Source organism: Lethenteron reissneri, chromosome 69, assembly GCF_015708825.2.
Source record: "Lethenteron reissneri isolate LAM-NWPU_2019-01 chromosome 69, ASM1570882v1, whole genome shotgun sequence".
In the NCBI taxonomy this organism is placed as follows: domain Eukaryota; kingdom Metazoa; phylum Chordata; class Hyperoartia; order Petromyzontiformes; family Petromyzontidae; genus Lethenteron; species Lethenteron reissneri.
In genome coordinates, this window is record NC_083847.1 from 7,697,992 (window position 1) to 7,716,570 (window position 18,579).

General features: G+C 51.6%; 1 protein-coding gene across 1 annotated transcript in view; it reads right to left on the reverse strand.

The window, feature by feature from the left end:
• The window catches only part of LOC133360683 (mucin-2-like), a 41,435-nt gene extending 38,485 nt beyond the window's left edge, over positions 1 to 2,950 (reverse strand). The window contains exon 1 of the mRNA XM_061579474.1: positions 2,845 to 2,950. Within this exon, the coding sequence (XP_061435458.1) occupies positions 2,845 to 2,896 (52 nt within the window). The 5' untranslated portion in view covers positions 2,897 to 2,950. The remainder of the gene's footprint in view (positions 1 to 2,844) is intronic.
• Between the last annotated feature and the right edge of the window lie 15,629 nt (positions 2,951 to 18,579).

The following is an 18,579-nucleotide window of genomic DNA, read 5'->3' on the forward strand; positions in this document are numbered from 1 at the left end:
TTCTGTGTGTTTGTGTGTATCTGTGTGTGTCTGGGTGATTGTGAGTGTATGTGTGTGTCTGTGTGTGTCTGGGTGATTGTGTGTGTCTGTGTGTGTCTGGGTCATTGTGTGTGTCTGGGTGATTGTGTGTGTCTGTGTGTGTCTGTGTGTATCTGTGTGTGTCTGGGTGATTGTGTGTATCTGTGAGTGTCTGGGTGATTGTGTGTATCTGTGTGTGTCTGGGTGATTGTGTGTGTCTGTGTGTGTCTGTGTGTGTCTGAGTGGTTGTGTGTCTGTGTGTGTCTGTCGTGTTTGTGAGCAGCCAGTGTTGTTGTTGTAACGTTCTGACTGACCCGTGTCCCCTAACTGGACAACTGTGATTAAAGAGATTTATAGCTCATCGGGATTCCTCCTCCTCCAGTCTAAATACAATGATCCGGATTATTCTAAAATGATATCGGCCCACGTGGTTGAGCTGCTTTCGTTTGTGATCGCTGCGTCGCTTCTGAAAAAAAGTCTACACAGCTCAGTGGGACCTCACACCTGGTAACATAAACATGTTCTTGGTTCTTTCGGTAAAGTCACGTAGAAGGGGAATAATAAAATAATAAAAATAAACATAATAAAATACAATTCTCACGACGTTTCGGCCACAACGCAAGCAGCCGTCCTCAGGTGAAGAACAGGTCTGTCGGAAAGACAGACCTGAGGACGGCTGCTTGCGTTGTGGCCGAAACGTCTTGAGAATTATTTTATTATGTTCTATTTTAATTATGTTATTATTTCCCTTCTACGTGACTTTACCGAAAGAACCAATAAGATAAATCCCTGCAATCACGAAATCTTTAAATCGAAACATAAACATTATTTAGTTTCAGCCTACAGGCTCATTCCGTAGAGACCCATAGACTCATCACACAGAGACCCATAGACTAATTACATAGAGACCCATAGACTAATTACATAGAGACCCATACTCATCACACAGAGACCCATAGACTAATTACATAGAGACCCATAGACTCGTCACACAGAGACCCATAGACTCATTACACAGATACCCATAGATGCATCACACAGAGACCCATAGGCTCATCACACATAGACCCATAGACTCATCACACAGATACCCATAGATGCATCACACAGAGACCCATAGACTCATCACACAGAGACCCATAGACTAATTACATAGAGACCCATAGACTCGTCACACAGAGGCCCATAGACTCATTACACAGATACCCATATATGCATCACACAGAGACCCATAGACTCATCACACATAGACCCATAGACTCATCACACAGAGACCCATAGACTCATCACACAGAGACCCATAGACTCATCACACATAGACCCATAGACGTGCAAAGTGTCTGTCTGCTGTTGTGAACGTCCACGTGATGATGATGACGATATCAGCCACGTGATGATGATGATGATGTTGATTTAAGCCACGTAATGATGATGATGATGATTTCAGCCACGTGCTTGGGCTGCTATCGTCTGCGAAGCCCCACTACCCAGCAGCTGGGTGGAGCTTGCACCTGCTAAGAAAGGCACAGCTGAGCTGCGTGTGTGAGTATTTGTTTGTAAGTGACTTGTTTATCTGCGATTTAAAGCTTTCGTGACTGCAGGGATTCATCTCCTTGGTTCTTTCGGTAAAGTCACGTAGAAGGGAAATAATAAAATAATAAAAATAAAACATAATAAAATACAATTCTCACGACGTTTCGGCCACAACGCAAGCAGCCGTCCTCAGGTGAAGAACAGGTCTGTCGGAAAGACAACGTCTGAATGGGCACCACTAGGCTTGGCAGCGTGCTCTTCACCTGAGGACGGCTGCTTGCGTTGTGGCCGAAACGTCGTGAGAATTATTTTATTATGTTTTATTTTTATTATTTTATTATTTCCCTTCTACGTGACTTTACCGAAAGAACCAAGAAGATTGTTTACCTGCTTTGTACTTTTCCCTGCTATCGTGTTTGTGAGAATTGTGTTGTTTGGACGTGTTGAGTGCCCCCGTGCCCTCGACCTGGACAACATCCGTGATTAAAGAGCTTTATAGCTAATCGGGTTTTCCTTCTCCTGCCAGTCGAAACACATTGATTCTGATTTCGCTACGTAACACAATTTTTGTTCCTGGGCACAAAGTGTTATTTTTTAATTGCTTATGCCTAAAACGTTTAGAACATGGCTATTATTCCGCACAAACTTTGCTTTTGTGACCAGGACTTTAGGTGCAGGAATGGCAGAAATGCACACCACGTTTTCACAGTGAAAATTAGGTACATTTAAAAGTATCAATGTCCTGGTCACAAAAGCAAAGTTTGTGGGAAACAATAGCCACTTTCTGTACTTTTTAGACAAAAGCAATTAGGAAATATTACTTACTACCCAGGGACAAAAAAATGTAAGAGATTTTTGTCACGCGCAGTTTTATCCTCGAATGGGATCGCCCCACTGTGTTGAACGCCGATCATTTGTGATGGACAGGTCGCTTCTGAACAATTAGTTCACACCCTCAGTAGGGGTCTTTGCCTTGTAGGATGGGGGATGGTTTAGTATTGTATCTGGGTGATTGTGTGTGTCTGTGTGATTGTGTGTCTGTGTGTATCTGTATGTCTGTGTGTGTATCTATGTGTGTCTGTGTGTATCTCTGTGTGATTGTGTATTTACCCATCTCGTACTTTGCACTGATATCGCGTTTGTGAGTTATGTGCTGCTGCTATTGTCATTGTTGTGGTGTAACCGCGACGACTTTCTCCGACTTAAAGATCTCCACGGCTCATCGGGAATTCCTCCTCTCGCCGCGTGAGCACCGTGCAAGTCTCTCTCGCCCCCCACCCTCCTCCTCCTCACCTGCGAGCGTGAGGATGATGCCCAGGTGAGCCACCACCGCCATCGTCACCATCGCCGCTCCTCGGAGTGGCGACAGTCCTCCTCTTGGGCCGTGAAGACGCTGGAGTTGTGAAGTGAGAGGTGTAGAATAAGAAGAAGAAGAGGAGGAACAAATGGCGTGGTGCCCTCCCTCCCTTCCCCCCCCCACACACACACTTAGTAGACCTCCCTCTGTGACAACATTCGGCGCTGCCTCTGCAGCCCGAGATGAATCCACGACGCGAATTGAACCGAGCGAGCTGTCACACGTCTTGGGGTGTCTCTCTCTCCTCTCTCCCTGTTCCCCCCTCCGGCCGCCGCTAATTTGCAATGATTAAAAACCAAAACGGAGACCAAAAAAAACCCCGAAAAAGTGTTTTCCGATCTACTTCGGAGGATGTGAGCCACTGGTTCGCGAGGGCATGAAATTGCCAAATGTGCCCCTGCTCTGATGGGGCCAATGCCTCTCCCAGTTGACCCGATGATGGTGGTGGTGGTGGTGGTCTGAGCCACGTGCTGAATCGCGGTTCCCCGTGCTGCCTTTGGCTCTCCTGTTCACTTCTGTGAGACCTTCCCCTCTGCTATTCCTCTTTGTGTACGTGAGAGTGTGTGGAGGCGTGTGCGTGTGTGTGTGTGGAGGCGTGTAAGTGTGGAGGCGTGTGTGTGCGGAGGCGTGTGCGTGTGTGTGTAGGCGCGTGTGTGTAGGAACGTGTGTGTGTGTGTCTCCGGTAGTCACCCTCTGTGCGTGTAGGCGTGTGTCTGTGTGCCTCTTTCTCCGGTAGTCACCCTCTGTGTGTGTGTGCGTGTGTGTGTCTCTGGTAGTGTAGCGGTTAGCGCGCTGCGCTATGAACCCGGCGACCCGAGTTCGATTCCCGCTCACGGCCAACACCAGTGACGATTATCTGAACCGGTCCCGGGCCTCCCCTAGGTCGACTCAGCCTAAAATGAGTACCTAGTGCGATGTGTAAACATCGCCGCTAGGGAGACAAAGGCGGCCGGGCGTGGTGTTGGCCACCCACCCCCTCGTGTGCCGTGCCGGCCTTCATAGGTGCTCGCTAACAGCACCTGCCCCTACAGTCTGTTAAGGCTATACGGGGGATCTCTGGTAATCACCCTCTGTGTGTGTACGTGTGTGTGTCTCCGGTAATCACCCTCTGTGTGTGTATGCGTGTGTGTGTGTCTCCGGTAATCACCCTCCGTGTATGTGTGTGTCGCTGGTAGTCACCCTCTGTATGTGTGTGTGTGTCTCTGGTAGTGTGTGTGTGTCTCTGGTAGTCACCCTCTGTGTGCGTGTGTGTGTCTCCGGTAATCACCCTCTGTGTGTGTCTCTAGTAGTCACCCTCTGTGTGCGTGTGTGTGTGTCTCTGGTAGTCATCCTCTGTGTTTGTGTGTGTGTGTCTCTGGTAATCACCCTCTGTGTGTGTGTGTGTCTCTGGTAGTCACCCTCTGTGTTTGTGTGTGTCTCCGGTAATCACCCTCTGTGTGTGTGTGTCTCTGGTAGTCACCCTTTGTGTGCGTGTGTGTGTCTCTGGTAGTCACCCTCTGTGTTTGTGTGTGTGTGTCTCTGGTAGTCACCCTCTGTGTGTGTGTGCGTGTGTGTGTGTCTCTGGTAGTCACCCTCTGTGTGTGTGTGCGTGTGTGTGTGTCTCTGGTAGTCACCCTCTGTGTGCGTGTGTGTGTGTCTCTGGTAGTCACCCTCTGTGTGTGTGCGTGTGTGTCTCCGGTAATCACCCTCTGTGTGTGTGTGCGTGTGTGTGTGTGTCTCTGGTAGTCACCCTCTTTGTTCGTGTGTGTGTGTCTGGTAGTCACCCTCTGTGTTTGTGTGTGTGTGTCTCTGGTAGTCACCCTCTGTGTGCGTGTGTGTGTGTCTCTGGTAGTCACCCTCTGTGTTTGTGTGTGTCTCTGGTAGTCACCCTCTGTGTGCGTGTGTGTGTCTCTGGTAGTCACCCTCTGTGTTTGTGTGTGTCTCTGGTAGTCACCCTCTGTGTGCGTATGTGTGTGTGTCTCTGGTGGGCACCCTCTGTGTGCGTGTGTGTGTGTCTCTGGTAGTCACCCTCTGTGTTTGTGTGTGTCTCTGGTAGTCACCCTCTGTGTGCGTGTGTGTGTCTCTGGTAGTCACCCTCTGTGTTTGTGTGTGTCTCTGGTAGTCACCCTCTGTGTGCGTATGTGTGTGTGTCTCTGGTGGGCACCCTCTGTGTGCGTGTGTGTGTGTCTTTGGTAGTCACCCTCTGTGTGTGTGCGTGTGTGTGTGTCTCTGGTAGTCACCCTCTGTGTTTGTGTGTGTACGTGCCACCCCGTAGTGAGTGAGAGACACACACCTGAGAGACACAGACAGGTGAGGAATTTGAAGGGCCACCCTGCCTGCCCTCTGTAAAAAAAATGCCACTACGCAATGAGTTTTCTTTTTGAACAGATCGCCTCTGGCATCTTCCAAAAAGGCAACTAACACCTTCACCACCACCACCACAATCATCATCACGAACGCACACACACACACAGAGTACGATGACCCTCTGGGGCTTGCACAGACACACACACCACCCTGTTCCCTGATCGATCATCGATGGATTTACAATGGAAATTACAATGGAAATTACAATAAATACCCATCGTAGTTGAATTAATTTATATGATTTGTGTTGGATTGCATTGTATTTATAAGTTCACTCGGTTTGTTTTCTACCCGATGACGATTGCTTGTGTTGCAATCGAAACGTCGTATTCTATTAATCTAGATTTGAAGTTTTCGTGACTGCAGGGATCCATACTCTTTAGTTCTTTCGGTAAAGTCACGTAGGTAGAAAATGAAATGAATAAAATCACGACCTTTTGGGCGCAACACAAGCGTCCGTCATCAGGTGGGACAACCACAGCAAGAAACAATTGCTGAAGTGGGCAAAAAATTGTTTCTTGCTGTGATTGTCCCGGTTTGAAACACCTACACACACACCTACACACACACCTACACACACACTTACACACACACCTACACACACACCTACACACACACACACACCTACACACACAACAACAACAACCGTCATTCGCCACTAAGTGGCGGTGACGTCACCACGACGCTTGTGCCAGGCCATGTGCACCTTGAGACCACGTGAAGTGTCGAACGCCCGCTGGCAGGAGGTCACGGGGAACACCCAGGTGCCACGGGTCGACTGACTGAGATGACCGAGTTGGCTGGATGATGCACCACCTGTGCCCCCTACTGTACCAACTTGCTGTGCTTTAGCCACCCGGCGCTCCGCTCGTTGTTGTGAGCGTCGATCCTCCACCCTCCGTTGTTGTTGGAGGGCGACTGCCTCCAACTGCCAAGTAGCGTCCTTCACGAACCTCCTCCACAGTGGCCGATCTTGACACCGCTGGTACCAGTCATCGGCAAGTCCACTCAGCTCCACGTCCTCCTGTACCACATCACTCCATCTCTTCTCTAGCCCGTGCCGCGCCCGTTTAGCCCCCTCGATTCGGCCGACCTACACACACACACCTACACACACACCTACACACACACCAACACACACCCCTGCACACACCTACACACACACCTACATACACACACCTACACACACCTACATACACACAAACCTATACACACCTACACACACACATCTACACACACACCTACACACGAGGTAGTTTCACTGTGAGTTGTCCCTTGACCACCGTTCCCCGAGGCTCTTTGCCAGCCACGCAGCGTGGTGGTGATGGTGACGTTGGTGGTGGTGGTGACGGTGGTGGTGGCGATGGTGGTGGCGATGTTGGTGATGACGGTGATGGTGGTGGTTGTGGTGGTGGTGACGGTGGTGACGGTGGTTGTGGTGGTGGTGACGGTGGTTGTTGTGGTGGTTGTGGTGGTAGTGGTGACGGTGGTTGTGGTGGTGGTTGTGGTGGTGGTGGTTGTGGTGGTGGTGGTGGTTGTGGTGGTGGTTGTGCTGGTTGTGGTGGTGGTTGTGTTGGTGGTTGTGGTGACGGTGGTGGTGGTTGTGGTGATTGTGGTGGTTGTGGTGGTTGTGGTGGTTGTTGTGGTGGTGGTGGTTGTGGTGGTGGTGGTGGTTGTGGTGGTAATGGTGGTAGTGGTGGTTGTGGTGATGGTTGTGGTTGTGGTGGTGGTGGTGGTGGTGGTGGTTGTGGTTGTGCTGGTTGTGGTGGTGGTTGTGTTGGTGGTTGTGGTGGTGGTGGTAGTGACGGTGGTGGTGGTTGTGGTGATTGTGGTGGTGGTTGTGGTGGTTGTGGTGGTTGTGGTGGTTGTGGTGGTTGTTGTGGTGGTGGTGGTTGTGGTGGTAATGGTGGTGGTTGTGGTGGTAATGGTGGTAGTGGTGGTTGTGGTGATGGTTGTGGTGGTGGTGGTGGTGGTGGTGGTTGTGGTTGTGCTGGTTGTGGTGGTGGTTGTGTTGGTGGTTGTGGTGGTGGTGGTGGTGGTGACGGTGGTGGTGGTTGTGGTGATTGTGGTGGTGGTTGTGGTGGTTGTGGTGGTGGTTGTGGTGGTGGTGGTTGTGGTGATTGTGGTGGTGGTTGTGATGATGTTTGTGGTGGTGGTTGTGGTGGTTGTGGTGGTGGTTGTGGTGGTGACGGTGGCGGCCTCGCTTGGGCGTGAGAGGAATCCGCGCGGTATTCGCTGACCGAGCAGATTTCTCAAGAATGAAGTTGACATTTTGAGATGTCCACGTCTCTGTCTCTCCTCTCTCTCTGTCTTTTTGTGTCTCTCTCTCTGTGTCTGTCTCTGTGTGTGTGTCTCTCTCTGTGTGTCTCTGTGTGTGTATCTCTCTGTGTCTTTCTCTTCTCTCTGTCTGTGTGTGTGTGTTTATCTCTCTGTGTCTCTGTGTGTATCTCTCTGTCTCTGTGTGTGTCTTTCTCCCTGTGTCTCTGTGTGTATATCTCTCTGTATCTGTGTGTATGTCTCTCTCTGTGTCTCTGTGTGTGTCTCTCTCTGTATCTCTGTGTGTGTTTCTCTCTCTCTGTCTCTGTGTGTGTGTCTCTCTCTGTCTCTGTGTGTGTCTCTCTCTCTGTCTCTCTGTATGTGTCTCTCTCTGTCTGTGTGTGTGTATCTCTCTGTCTCTTTCTCCTCTCTCTCTGTCTCTGTGTGTCTCTGTCTCTCCTCTCTCAGATCTCTGTCTCCCTCTCTCTGTCTCTGTCTCTCTCTCTGTGTGTCTCTCCTCTTTGTTTCTCTCGCTGTCTCTGTGTGTCTCTCTGTCTCTCTCCTCTCTGTCTCTCTGCCTCTCTCCTTTTTCTCTGTCTCTTTCCTCTGTCTCTGTTTGTCTCTCCTCTCTCTCCACTCTCTCTCCCCCAAGGGTCTCTCTCTAAGCTGAAATTTATTGTGCTGTGTTGCCCTTTTCTCGGTGTGTGCTGTGCCTAGTACGACGGGAGATGGTTTCGTGTTCGTCGCAGTCTGTGTCTGAGTGATTGTCTTTACCTGGCTTATACTTGACAGTCCTGTCATGTTTGTGAGTTCCGTGTGTTGTTGTTGATTTTGTTGATTCCTCCTCCTTGCAGTCTAAATATTCAGATTTTTCTGAAATTATGATGGGTCCGCTTTGCTGAGTGGCTATCATTTGTGATGGCCAGGTCGTTTCTGAACAATCAGTCCATACCCTCAGTGGGGCTTTGCCTGGTAGGATAGGGGATGGTTTAGTGCTGTATCTGCGTGTGCCTGGGTGATTGTGTGTGTCTGTGTGTGTGTGTCTGTTAGAAACATTTAGGCTGGCCTGCCTACGATCCAACCTGGCTTTAACCAGGCTGGATTATGTGAGGAGCTCACAAATCCTTGAAAGATCTGGCCAAAGTCCCATCGGTGAGCTCGAATTCCAAATATACAGCAGGCGTCAGGGTCGAGATCGAACCCACGACCTCCTGTATATCAGGCGTGGTAGTTAACATCTCCTAGTTACTGGGAGAGAGACAACGCAAACTACAAATATACCACAGCAGGCATCATAAGGAATCGAACCCATGACCTCCTGCATACCAGGCGAGGTAGTTAACATCTCACCATGAGAAGAGACGCAGACTCCAAATATACAGCCGCGGGTATCGTCAAAATCGGGATCGAACCCACGACCTCCTGCGTACCATGCGAGGTAGTCAACATCTCACCATGAGAAGAGAGAGGCGCAGACTCCAAATATACAGCAGCAGGCATCGTCAGGGTCGAGATCGAACCCACGACCTCCTGTACACCAGGCGAGATAGTTAACACCTCACCATGAGAAGAGAGAGACGCAGACTCCAAACATAAAGCCGCGGGTATCGTCAAGATCGGGATCGAACCCACGACCTCCTGTACACCAGGCGAGATAGTTAACACCTCACCCCCTTGGCGTGTCCCTCAAATAAATAAAGTATTTAAGTTCAAATCGCATCAATTGCCCCATGCCATTTATTTGGATGTTATCGGCAAAACCTGTGAAGCTGTTCCTGTGGGTAGGAGATTGGATCACCCTTTTCTTCTTAAGGACCGTGAGAGATGTTGCACTGCAAGTTGTTATTTTGATCGAATTGAAGATTGATTTGTAATCTAGCCTGTGCTACTCGTCCACCCACCCATCGACCCACCCACTCATCCGCTCACTCATTCACTAACCCACTCACCCACTCATCCTCCCACTCACCCACCCACTTACTCAATCACCCACCCACCCGCTCATCCACCCACCCACTCATACACTCACTCACTCACTCACGCGCTTATTCACCCACCCACCCACCAACCCATCAACCCATACAAGTCACTGGGAGAGAGAGAGACCACACAGACTCCAAATATACCACAGAAGGCATCCTCAGGGCTCGAACCCAAGACCTCCTGCATAGAAGGCCACCGTGGCACCATCAAGGAGGGGGCGACGCATCCACAAAGTGACGGCAGCCTCCCTCAAACTCCGCTCTGATCGCAGATGTAATGGACGCCAAGGAAGTCGTCTTTGGCATTGCGTTTGGGCCGCACCGCAGCCGATCCACGTCAGCTCAGTGTCCAGACTTTACCCATTCTCTGGGACACAAAGATGCGGTTCTTGTGAGTGCCCTCTGAGAAATGAAATCCTCCCCAGTGCAGAATAGCGGCCATTTGAAGAGCTGCAACCATTGTTTTTTGGAAGAGTGGCGGAAACTTTTCTAAAGAGTGGCGGCCATTTATTTTGAGTGGCGGACATTTTCTATGAAGAGTGGCGGTCAATTTTTGTTTGAAGAGTTGCGGCCATTGTTTTTTGGAAGAGTGGCTGCAACTTTTTTAAAGAGTGGCGGCCATTTCTTTTGAGTGGCGGCCATTTTTCTTATGAAGAGTGGCAGGCCATTTTTTGTTTGAAGAGTTGCGGCCATTGTTTTTTGGAAGAGTGGCGGCAACTTTTTTAAAGAGTGGCGGTCATTTCTTTTGAGTGGCGGACATTTTTTTTATGAAGAGTGGCGGCCATTTTCAAAATGACGTCGCATGAGCAGACCGTTTAAAAATCATTAAACTAGATGCCCAGACACCATATAGACACCGGTCTATATGGCTATGTACGGTGCCAAAGAAGTTCGACCTACATTGCCGTTGAGTCTGTAATTACAACTGACAATGCATGCATCATTTGTTTTCACACTTTGTCGTGTGTGACATGCTTTCTGACAGCAGCGTGTTCAGGCTATATGGGGGGATCTGTGTTTGATGTGTGACGCGTGATGTCAGATAGCGCACGGCTCTGTGCCTGCAGAGTCAGCGCCTGGCTCGGCACGGCTCGGATCGGCTCGGCACAGCTCAGCATGGTACGGCACGGCTGTAGAGCAGGAAAGAGGCATAGCAGAGGGTGCTTTGGGGGGGTCACCACGCCTCTGTGAAGGCTAAAGTTGTCGCTGTTGAGAGAGAGAAAGAGAGAGAGCAGGCAAAAGAGAGAGAGAGAGAGTTGCGTCGCCACTGCAGGCTAGAACGGCTGGGTTGGGTTAATGGCTCAGGTTTTGTTTGTTCTTCTGGCCCGGGGCTCTGGAAACAGCATGCGCAGCACTCTGCGTTACTGCAGCGTGCGCGTGCGGGTGGTGTAGTTCCATTGTTCGTGCGCGTGTGGGGAGCGGTGGCGTAGCGGTTAGCGCTGCGCTTTTAACCCCGGCAGAGACCCGAGTTCCTTTCCTGCTCACGACCAACGCCGGTGACGATTATTTGAACCGGTTCTGGGCGTTCCTCCCCTCGGTCAATTCTGCCTCAAATGAATACCTGGTGTGGCGGTGTGATGTAGTAAACATCGCCACTGGGGGAGACAAAGGCGGCCGGGCGTGGTTACTAGCCACCGCACCCCCTCGTGTGCCATTCCGGCCTTCATAGGTGCTGCTACTCGTTAACAACACTTGCTCTTACAGTCTGTCACAGGCTATATGAGGGATCTTTTTTGGGTTACTGCAGAGAGCAGAGGTGTAGCGGTAAGCGCTGCACTACGAACCTCCGGCAGAGACCCGAGTTCGATTCCCGCTCACGGCCACCACCAACACTGGTGACAGCGATTATCTGAACCGGTCCCGGGACTCCCCTCCTAGGTCGACTCAGACTCAAATGAGTACCTGGGGTAGCGGTGTGTAGTAAACATCGCCACTGGTAGAGACAAAGGCGGCCAGGGACCGTGGTTGCATGACCTAAGTCCATCCCGCCCGTGCGCCATTTGGTGGCATTTTGTGGGAGCTATTCGCTTGCTCACTCATCATCAGCGCTTGTCCTCCCCAAAAGGTCTATTCGTGGGGCTTACGTGGAGGGGAGGGGAAGGGGAGGTGGGGTGGATTCCGTTTGCGATGAACTCAGGTCACCGGCGTTCGTGACGCTTTCGTGACGCGCCACGGGCACCGACCCTCGCGCATGCACTTGGTTGGCTGCCACTCTTCATAAAAAAATGGCCGCCACTCTTGCAACAAAAATGGCCGCCACTCTTCCAAAAAATGCCCACCATCTTGCACTGGGGGGGGAGTTCATTTCTCTAAGGGCACTCACGAGAACCGCATCTTAGTGTCCCAGAGATGGGGTAAAGTCTGGACACTAAGCTGATGAAGGCAATTGTATAGATGCCCTTCTTGGCGTCCTTCCGATGTTACCTCCCGAGCATTCCGAAAAGAGAGAAAAAAAATAATAATGATAGGCGATTTTTTTTTTCAGCCAATGGCACATTTTTGCGAGCTATGCCTGCCCTATAAGCTACGGTGATGTCACAGGGGGGAGGGGGGAGGTGCGACACAGGTGAACTTGTTGTTGGTAACCGTCATGTCACATAAATCATTATTTTTCACATTTTTTCTCCAACCCTCCCCTCCCCAACCCCTCCAAAAATTCTGCCCGCATCATCATTTTTTCATGCCGTATCATTTAAAAAAAAAGTTTGGCTTGCTGGCATGCGAATTTATTTAGAACTGCTGCTTGTTGTTGTTGTTATGTTTAGTTTGTTGTCCATTCCCCACAAGTAGCCAAACGCGATTAGCACGGTTATTTACATGCGGTGCAAAAGAAGTTCAACATACATATGTACTACACTATACACTACACTATATATACACATACATACTACACCATACACTATAAAGACAAAGACCGCCCGTATAGCGTTAGACAGACTGTTAGGCTAAGTGTTCTTATGGAGCACCTATGAAGGCCGGAGCCGTACACGTGGGGCTGGATGGCCAGCACCACGACCAACCGCCTTTGTCTCCCCCAGTGATGACGTTTTTACGTGCTGCACCAGGTACTCATTTTAGGCTGAGTCGACCTAGGGGAGGCCCAGGACTGGTTCAGATAATCCCCACTAGTGTTGGCCGTGAGCGGCGATCGATCTCGGGACGCTGGTTTGTTAGCGTAGCGCTAACCGCTACACTACCATTACCATTAATGTTCATTGATAAACATTCATTGATGAACATTAATCCCCCCTCCCCTTTGCACGTGAAGGGCTCACAAGTGACGGCAACACATCTACCCGCTCTACTTAAGGAACGAAACAGGAAGAGGATTTCTCCACAACTCTGGCTGCCGCCTGATGGTGCCGGTTGTAATCACTGGCGAAACGTCACTGTACTCACTATACTATACACTTCACTATTATACACTACACTTTACACTACACTCTACACTACACTATACACTACACTACTATACACTACTACACTTTACACTACACTATACACTAGTGCTGTACACTAGTGCTGTACTAGTAACGAATTGGCACGTTCTATTTAGATGACACAACTTACTAATTGGCTGTGTCGGGTGGTGGCGGGTTTAACGACACATTTATATTTATGCAATCTAACCAAAAAACACACACACTCCACTATACACTACAACAACCGCCATTCGCCACTAAGTGACGATGACGTGCCAGGCTAGGTGCACTTTGAGGCAGTCACGTGGAGTGTCGAAGGCTTGCTGCCGACAGGAGGTCACAGGACAGACCCAGCCGGTGCCATGAGTTGGCTGGCTGAAATGACCAGTAGATTCACCACCAGCTGTACCACCTACTGTGCAAAACTCGCTGCGTTTTAGCCACCCGGCACTCCGCTCGTTGTTGTGAGCGTCGCTCCTGTACCCTCCGTTGTTGCTGGAGGGCAACTGCCTCTAACTGCCCAGTAGCAGCGTCCTTCACGAGCCTCCTCTATAGAGGCCAATCTTGAGACCGCTGGTACTGTCATCGGCAAGTCCACTCAGCTCCACATCCTCCTGTACCACATCACTTCAAATCTTCTCCAGCCCGTGTCTTGCCCGTGTAACCCCCTCTCTGTGGCCAACCAGAAGCTGGTTGGGCATGCGGTGGCTGGGCATGCGGGCTACGTGACCCAGCAAGTTACAACACCACGATTGGAGTGCAAAGTACAAGACAGGTAAACACCACACCCAGTCAACAACAACAACCGCCATTCGCCACTAAGTGGCGGTGACATCACCACGACACTTGTGCCAGGCCATGTGCACCTTGAGGCCATGTGAAGTGTCGAACGCTCGCTGGCAGGAGGTCACGGGGCAGACCCAGGTGCCTGGGGTCGACTGACTGAGATAACCAAGATGACTGGCTGATGCACCACCTGTGTACCCTACTGTGCCAACTTGCTGTGCTTTGGCCACCCGGCGGTCCGTTCATTGTTGTGAGCGCCGCTCCTCCGCCCTTTGTTGTTGTTGAAGGGCAACTGCCTCCAACTGCCCAGTAGCGTCCTTCACGAGCCTCCTCCACAGAGGCCGATCTTGACATCGCTGGTACCAGTTATCGGCAAGTCCACTCAGCTCCACATCCTCCTGTACCACGTCACTCCATCTTCTCTCTAGCCCGTGTTGCGCCGATTTAGCCCCCTCGATCCGGCCGAACAAAAGCTGTTTGGGCATGCGGTGATTGGGCATGCGGGCTACATGGCCCAGCCAACGCAGCCTTGCCTGCCGGAGGTGCTCACAGATGGGACTTTGTCCAGATCTTTCGAAGATTTGTGAGCTCCTCACACAATCCAGCCTGGTTAAACCCAGGATTGATTGTAGGCAGGCCAGCCCAAATGTTTTTAACCGGCGAAGATGTTCCATTAGGGGGGTCCACGTTTCGCAAGCGTAGAGAATGGAGGGAACGACTGTGGCCGAGAAGACCTGAAGCTTCGTGCGGAGCGACAAACCAGGTAGCTTCCACACAACGTTACGCAACCGATGAAAAAATAATGCCGCTCGACTGATTCGGAGTGAGACCTCTGCTGGTAAACCGGAGCCGGTCATGAGCACACTGCCCAAGTATGGGAAACTCTCCACTCTCTCCACAACTGCCCCATCGCCGATTGGGAGTTGTGGGGGTGGCGTTCCCGATGGTACAAAATACCAAGGCAGGTGCTTAGTTTTGGTGGGGCTGATGGTAAGGCCCCACCTCTTAGTGGCACACTCCAGCTTCAGCAGCAGCGCCTCCATCTCCTCCTCTGAGTGAGCTGCAATTACCAGGTCGTCGGCATACATAACGTGGTTGACCAATAGGGAGCCATCCCTTGACCGCACCCGGGCATCGATCAGCCTCCCATTGTATCTGTACCAGATGGAAATTCCTCCGGTACAGCTACTAAAGGCTTCACGAACTACGTGGTCGAAGTAGATGTTAAATAATGTTGGAGCCAGAGGACATCCCTGTCGCACCCCAAGGTGTACAGAGAATGGCTCAGACTCCCGGCCACGTAGTTTTACCAGGGCCTGCTTACAATCATGAAGATCCTTAATGAGCGTGAGCAGAGGGTCAGGGACTCCGAAAGCACGAAGAACAACCCAGAGCCCAGGCCTACTGATGGTATCATAGGCCTTGACCAGGTTAATGAAGCAGAGATGTAGGTCTTGTTGGAATTCTCAACACCTCTGCTATAGCAGACGGACAGAAAATATTGCATCTGTGCAGGACCGACCTTTCCTGAAACCGCATTGGGGCTCCGCAAGCCTCTCTTCAACGTGCCTAGCAATGCGATGTTTAATAATCCTTGCCAGGACCTTTCCCGACACACTGAGGAGTGAGATGCCCCTGTAGTTGTTACAAACTGTGCGGTCCCCCTTCTTAAAGAGGGGGACCACCAGGGCATCCTTCCAATCCTGTGGAACCCGTCCAGTGGCCCAGACTGTTGTTATAATGTAATGTAGGGCAGTTTGCGCACAAACGCCACACTCCCTCAGCATTTCGCTTGGGAGATCATCTCTACCCGGTGCCTTTCCTGGTCTCAGACTCTGGATCGCCTTCAGTATTTCCTCAACGGATGGCACCTCAGCCAGCCACTCACAGGGGGTGACTTCCTCCTCGAATATTTGAGCCACCGCAGCCTCGGCAGGGTCACCCCCACTTTGTCCCATGATGTTTTCCAGGCTGAGGGATTCCCCCTCCCCCAGGACCTCACAGAAATGCTCAGCAAATCTGCAAGCCTGTTTCTGAGGGTCAAAGATTGGATCACCGTTCTTTCCCCTAATGATGGTAAAAGGTGTGGCGCTGCAGGTTACTTTTTGATGGAGTTAAATAGGGATTTCTGATCGCGGGCCATTGAGGCAGACTCTATCTTCTCAGCAACCCGCGACCACCACCCATCCTTGCAGCACCTCATGGCTTTCCGAACCTCCGAGCGAAGGCTGCGGTAAGCCTCCTCATTCTCTGACGTGGGATGCTGGAGACGATGAGAGTGAGCCTGTCACCCAGACACACACAGACACACAGACACACACAATCACTCAGACACATACAGATTTAAACACTAAACCATTCCCCATCCTATCAGGCAAAGCCCCTACTGAGGGTATGAACATATTTTTCGGAATCGACTTGGCCATCACAAACGATAGCCGCTCAACAAAGTGCAGGAATATAATTTAGACGTTTATAGCAGTCAACATAATCAAAATAACCTCAATGTATGTTGAGTCTGAATGTGGAGGGAAAAACCTGAGGACCCAGAGAAAATTCTACGGGACCACGGGGAGAGGAAGAGAGAGATGCAGACTCCAACAATACAGCAGCAGGCATCGTCAGGTTCGGGATCGAACCCACTACCTCCTGTACACTAACATATCCCTAGCCACCACGGTGCGTACTACGGTCTGTGTTCTGGGTGAGCACAGTCGCCACACAACTACCCTCCGTGGGTAACTGGGTGAGTGGATAGGTTAGTGGATGGGTGGGTGAGTGTGGGTGTGGGTGGGTGGGTGAGTGGGTGGGTGGGTGGGTGAGTGGGTGGGTGGGTGAGTGGGTGGGTGAGAGGATGGGTGGGTGTGTAAGTGAGTGGGTGGGTGGGTGAGTGAGTGGTTGGGTGGGTGGGTGAATGGGTGGGTGAGAGGGTGGGTGAGTGGGTGGGTGTGTGAGTGGGTGGGTGGGTGAGTGAGTGGGTGGGTGAGAGGATGGGTGGGTGTGTAAGTGAGTGGGTGGGTGGGTGAGTGAGTGGTTGGGTGGGTGGGTGAATGGGTGGGTGAGAGGGTGGGTGAGTGGGTGGGTAGGTGAGTGGGTGGGTGGGTGTGTGAGTGGGTGGGTGGGTGAGTGGGTGGGTGAGAGGATGGGTAGGTGTGTAAGTGAGTGGGTGGGTGGGTGAGTGAGTGGTTGGGTGGGTGGGTGGGTGAATGGGTGGGTGAGAGGGTGGGTGAGTGGGTGGGTGGGTGAGTGGGTGGGTGAGAGGATGGGTGGGTGTGTAAGTGAGTGGGTGGGTGGGTGAGTGAGTGGTTGGGTGGGTGGGTGGGTGAATGGGTGGGTGGGTGTGTGTGTGAGTGGGTGGGTGAGTGGGTGGGTGGGTGAGTGGGTGGGTGAGAGGGTGGGTGGGTGGGTAGGTGAGTGGGTGGGTGGGTGAGTGGGTGAGAGGATGGGTGGGTGTGTAAGTGAGTGGGTGGGTGGGTGAGTGAGTGGTTGGGTGGGTGGGTGAATGGGTGGGTGAGAGGGTGGGTGAGTGGGTGGGTGGGTGCGAGCACCCCTCGATATTAAGTGGCTCATGGGCACTGTGGTGACTACCTCGCCTGATACGCAGGAGGTCGTAGGTTCGATCCCGACCCTGACGATGCCTGTAGCCACTGTAACTCATGAGATGTTGACTACGTCGCATGGTACACAGGAGGTCGTGGGTTCGATTCCGACCCTGACGCTGCCTGCTGCTGTATATTTGGAGTCTGCGTCTCTCTCTCCCCGTGGTCGTGTGGATTTCCTCCGGGTTTTCCCCTCCACATTCAGCATCAGCATCTCCACGCGTCTAGAGAGTAATTTGTCTGCTGCTATGAATGTCCACGTGATGATGATGCTGATAATATCAGCCCACGTAGCTGAGCTGCTACCATTTGTGACAAAAGAGCTATTACACAGCAGCTCATTGGGGGCTTATACACCTGGTAACATCAACGTTGTTTAGTTTCAGTATGGGTCTCTGTGGGTCTCTATGAGTATGGGTCTCTATGGGTCTGTACGTGTCTCTGTGAGTGTGGGTCTCTCTGGTTCTGTACGTGTCTCTGTGAGTGTGAGTCTTTATGGGTCTGTATGTGTCTCTGAGTATGGGTCTCTCTGGGTCTGTACGTGTCTTTTATGAGTATGGGTTTCTATGGGTCTGTACGTGTCTCTATGAGTATGGGTTTCTATGGGTCTGTACGTGTCTCTATGAGTATGGGTCTCTATGGGGCTACTACACAACAACAGTTTGGTTTAGTTTGGAGATAGAGAGAGAGAAACAGAGCAACCAGCAACACCACCAAGGCTACGGAACCCCAGGCCGTGTAGATCGCCTCTAGCGGGCTGTGCTCAACCCCCCCTCTTCCCCCTTTGTGACGTCACTGTGCACGTCATTGCGGGAGGGGCTTGCCCGGTCCGCCTTAGGCAGGGGCCCGTGGGGTTTGGGTGGCTAGGTCGCTACTGCTGGGCAGTGCCAGGCTAGGTGCACCGTTGAGGCTCCAGCAACAACAACGGAGGGCGGAGGAGCGACACTCACAACAACGAGCGGAGCACCTGGTGGCTAAAGCACAACGAGTTGCCACAGTAGGGGGCATGGGTGGTGCATCAGCCACTCATCTCAGTCGTCTCAGTCAGTCGACCCGTGGCACCTGCTGGGTCTGTCCCGGGACCTCCTGCACCTAGCCTGGCACAGTAGTGGGCACAGGTGGTACATCGGCCACTCATCTCAGTCAGTCGACCCTGTGGCACCTGCTGGGTCTGTCCCATGACCTCCTTCCGGCGGGGGTTCGACACTTCACGTGGCCTCAAAGTGCACCTAGCCTGGCACAGGCGCCGTGGTGACGTCGCCGCCACTTAGTGGCGAATG